We start from the raw sequence: 4496 nt of genomic DNA on the forward strand, positions 1-4496 counted from the left end.
ATTAAACACATTTACAAAACCCATTGTATAGATGGAGGCTAAACAGTGAGACGAATCCATTAAACCTAATTAGTCTGACAATGTGCTGCTACAGTAACCATTTGCTAATGATGGATTAATTAGACTTAATAGATTCGTTTCACCGTTTAGCCTCCATCTATGTAATTAGTTTTATAATTAACTCATATTTAGTCCTCCTAATTAGCCTCCGAATATTCAATGTGATATGGACTAAACTTTAGCTTCAGGATCCAAACACCCCCTAATTCATTTGTGGCGGCCACCAGCCAGCGCGGCATTCTACTTATCATCGACGAGGAAAAAAAAGGATTTGTCCAAGGGAAAATATACAATTATCTACATAATTTAATCGTACCTGACAAGTTTCGAAATAATTCAACTAAAAACTTAAATCTATGAGAAAAGATGGACAATTACTTCAACGTGAAACACTGGATATATTCAAATAAATAAAGATATTAAATTTTGCTTGTTTTGGAGAAGTTACAGCGAATCAAACCTCTCCGATAAATAGAGGCACTAACAAAAATATCCCGTTGGGGTATTGAATAATAACTTATGATTACTACTTGCTAACTTAGAGAAAATGTGTCCCCAATGTCTGTGCAATGACGCCATTATGGTTTTATCCGTCCTGTTTGCATATAACGCTGTCATGCTATGGGAAGAGAAGAACTGAACACCGTTTCTTTTGCCTTGATTGCCTGAAAATTGTTTATGCGCTATATTTAACTGTCTGGAAAAAACACGAAAGGTATATAGCAATTTATAGTTACAGTCTCGTAGTATTTTCTTACCTCACTGTCCCAGTTTATCCGCAGTGTGATCCACGTGAGCAACACAAGCTTGGTGAGGCTGCCACAGACAATGCCAAGCCAAAGACCCTACAAAAAGGAACAGCAGTTTTAGTTTTTGGGAGGTACTCCGTATTTACTCATGTGGTTTATTTACCTGCGATAATGTCAAAATTCACGGGAAAGTTTGAAGAACTTTGGTAACATACCATTCCGTTAAGATGGAGGACAAATGCAAGCAACACGGCCATGGGAATGCCGGCCAAGTAGAACGCACCGAGATTAACACGTGCGCCGATCTTCTGCTCACCACATCCAGTCAGTACTCCTGGAAAGTTTAGAGAATTATCAGCACAAAATTTTTTGAAATGTAAAGTACTACTAGCTCACTAGTGAAATGAATTTTACCAGATAAGGAACTGTGAAGCCCATCCGTGAAGAATGATATGGCGAGAACCGGTATCATTTTCGCAATGTATGTGTCAACTTCAGGTTCGTTGCTGTACATATAGCCCCATAGATTGCGTAGCAAAATCATGGTAGAGGCTAGCAGCAAACCTGCAGACAAGGCGATACACATGACCACTCGAGTTGCCAGCTTCGCTGCTTGGGGCTTACCCGCGCCGAGTTCATTCGAAACTCGTGTGCTACAGTGGAAAAAAACATGAATAAGCCGATGTACATGAGGCAATTGTATCTGTTACAGAGCATACCTTATGGCTGTACAGAGACCAAAGGGTATCATGAACATCAGAGCACCCGTGTTGAGACTGCCGAATTGAACAAAACTAGTCAGAAACATGGAAAGGTAAAGACCGTTTATTGAAGAACTGACAAAGTGTCGGTGCTGATTATTACCATATCGACAGTACCGAGGTTTCAAGCTTAGGATTGGGCAGAAGACCAGAGAGCAACACAAGCAGTTCAAATGACCACCACTCCAAGCTGCAAGCACAAAGGAACAGACATCAACATTTTTATTGCTATTTAGTTAAGTTATATAAGATGGAGAAAAGAGAGAATCCCCCATTTGAAGGCAACTGTGAATGTGTGACGTGACTCACCAGACCATCATCGCTGAAGGGACGGCGAGATCAGTGAACCGGCGCAGCTCTTTGAAAGCCTCGGTGGAGAATCCAGTCCATGTCCTCGTGCACGCGCCTGACAGCCTCACATAGAGAGCTAGCATGGCCAGGTTGACGCAGTAGGCGATGGCGTTGCTCAGTGCGGCGCCTTTGCTCCCCATGCCGGCCTTGAACACCAGCGCCCAGCACACGAAGACATGGCTCAGCGCCGTGACGCCGGAGCTGACCATCACTGGCACGACGATGCTCTGCGTCTGCAGGAACCGGACGTGGCACACGAGCGGGACGTAGGGAACCAGGCACAGTATCAGCCACCGGGAGTAAGCCCCGGCCTCCGCCGAAATGTCGTGATCCTGGCCGATGAGGGCGAGGATCTGGCCGGCGTTGGCCCAGACGACGGCGATCGGGACGCAGGCGAGCGCGAGCACCAGCATGGCGCGCTGCTTGTACACGCCGAGGAGGCCGTACTGCCGCGCCCCGAAGGCCTGCCCGCACAGAGTGTCCAGCGCGCTCGCCATGCCGGCGAGCAGGCTGAAGCCGGTGACGTTGGCGAGGGAGCTGGCCAGGGAGGCCCCGGCGAGGGGAAGCTCGCCGAGGTGGCCGACGAACATGACGGACACCAGCTGGACGACGTTCTGCAGGATGCAGCTGGCCACCAGGGGCCCCGCCAGCCGCAGCAGCCGCTTGGCCTCCGCCGCGACCGTGTTCTCGGGGCGCGACAGGAGCAGGGCTTCCTCTGTTCCCGCCTTGTTCTCCATGACGATCAGTGCTGGCAAGCGTGTGACCTGGCGGTTGAACTGTTGAAGTGGGATGGTGAACAGGGATGCTGAGATGCAGGGAGGGAAGGATTTTTATAGGAACCTGAGCAGCAGATTCCGGACATTCGGAAGCTACGACGTTCAGCAGCCACCTTGGATTTTAGTGTAGACTAACTATTTTTTGTTTATTGTTATGCAAGTGGTATGAGCCGTGGCTGCCAAGCATTAGGCCAGTTCCAGTGCAAGGTTTCATTGCAATGTTTCCAAGGATGTCACATCATCCCATGAGGTGTATTCTCATGAATGAAACAGAGAGTCCCAGTGCACAGTTTCATTTCACGATTTCATAGGATGCCCATGACATTTAATTGTGAGGCATGTGATTGGATATGGTTAGTTGAAATGAAACTCTATAGTCCCCAATGCAAGTTTTAATAGGTTCCATAGTCTTGGAAACAGTGTATACACAGTTTCATCCTGATGAAACCCCTTCCCTCTCTCACTTCATAACTACCATGCCATGTCATCACATATGCTGATGTGTCACCGTATTTAATGTGCATGAAACCTCTATGAAACTCCCACTGGGATTAGCCTTGGAAGCAAAACCCTGACCCCTGAGCAGCAGATTCCGGACATTCGGAAGCTACGACGTTCAGCAGCCACCTTGGATTTTAGTGTAGACTAACTATTTTTTGTTTATTGTTATGCAAGTGGTATGAGCCGTGGCTGCCAAGCATTAGAAGCAAAGCTGTAGTCGTGCAACAGCTTATGAAATAGGCACATGCTAATGACTAAAATAGAGTTTTAAAAGATACCAACAAAAGGTAAATTTTGCTCTAAGTAGGAAGTGCAGTTTGAGAAATGCAACTTTGAATAGTACTTTCTATTAAAGCAATAAAATTATCTTTTTGACCAATACAATGACACTATGTGTATAGGCTCAACCTAAACAGTCCTTAAATCAATGGTTCGAATACAGATGTTTGCGTACATACTTTAAACCACAACATATAAATTTACAAAAGTGGAGAGAATTTATACCTGGTTAGACCGGATACAGTAGTAGAATGAAAATATCATTTACCTGTCCCGATCCCTGTGGTGCCGCTTGGCGCCGGTGCCCTGCTCCTGCCGTCATGGGGCGGTGCTGCCCGTGCCCAGTGAACCCGCCGCTGCCGGGTGCTGACCACGGCCAGCGGCCCAGGCGCCCAGGCCTGCTGCCACCCAACCTACCTGCGCGGACATGCGGCGGGGTCGGCTGGTGGGCTTCGCCCACGCGGGAACAAGCTGCCCGGCGCTCCCTCGGCACTTGCCGCTCGCGCCGGTGCGCGTCCGCCGTGCCTACCGGCTGCTGCTAGGTGTTTGACCGCTGGGTCTGGGAGGGGTGAGGAACAGGAACTGAGGGATAGGGATCCCACGTCCAGTGATTATTTATTATTTTTTATCCGCTAATAGGCCATACAATTAATATATTAAATAAAAAAAGATAAGTGGGACTATTACTTAGCCTATAAATAAAGATGTATTAAAAATTGTTCTAAACATAAGAAAAATACCTGAGATAGAAATATTTCAGTTAAAAATAGAAATTGTACTGCAACAAATAAAAATGTTTTGAAAAAACTGTTCCAGTAAGAAATAAAAATGGTCCATCAAATATAGAAATTGTTCTTTTAAAAAATCAATTATATTCATGCTTAATCTTATTTTAATCTTGTTATTAGCATACGAGCATATAAGTCAAGCATATCAACATAACAAGAGTATAAGATTAACTCATGCATATATAAGAACCAATCATAACACTCGTAACGACCCAACTAGGAAAGCGGTTC

The 4496-nt window shown here is 45.9% G+C and overlaps 1 protein-coding gene across 1 annotated transcript; it reads right to left on the reverse strand.

The window, feature by feature from the left end:
* Positions 1–438: 438 nt before the first annotated feature.
* LOC101753500 (protein DETOXIFICATION 16) lies at positions 439–4045 on the reverse strand. The gene is made up of 8 exons (XM_004983213.3): positions 3746–4045; positions 1880–2697; positions 1674–1760; positions 1529–1585; positions 1224–1462; positions 1025–1143; positions 819–905; positions 439–725 (listed from the first exon to the last, which is right to left on the reverse strand). The coding sequence occupies exons 1-8, from the start codon at positions 3797–3799 to the stop codon at positions 675–677; spliced, it is 1512 nt and encodes a 503-aa protein (XP_004983270.2). The 5' UTR covers positions 3800–4045; the 3' UTR covers positions 439–674.
* Between the last annotated feature and the right edge of the window lie 451 nt (positions 4046–4496).

Source organism: Setaria italica, chromosome IX (assembly GCF_000263155.2).
Source record: "Setaria italica strain Yugu1 chromosome IX, Setaria_italica_v2.0, whole genome shotgun sequence".
Classification (NCBI taxonomy): Eukaryota; Viridiplantae; Streptophyta; class Magnoliopsida; order Poales; family Poaceae; genus Setaria; species Setaria italica.

Excerpts from the sequence above, each read along its gene's own strand:
- LOC101753500 (XM_004983213.3), bottom strand. The coding sequence starts at position 3,799 with ATGACGGCAGGAGCAGGGCACCGGCGCCAAGCGGCACCACAGGGATCG. Across the intron at positions 1,463-1,528 it reads GGTCTCTGTACAGCCATAAG|CACACGAGTTTCGAATGAAC; the intron begins GTATGCTCTGTA and ends TTTCCACTGTAG. Across the intron at positions 726-818 it reads GGATAAACTGGGACAGTGAG|GCAATCAAGGCAAAAGAAAC; the intron begins GTAAGAAAATAC and ends AACAATTTTCAG.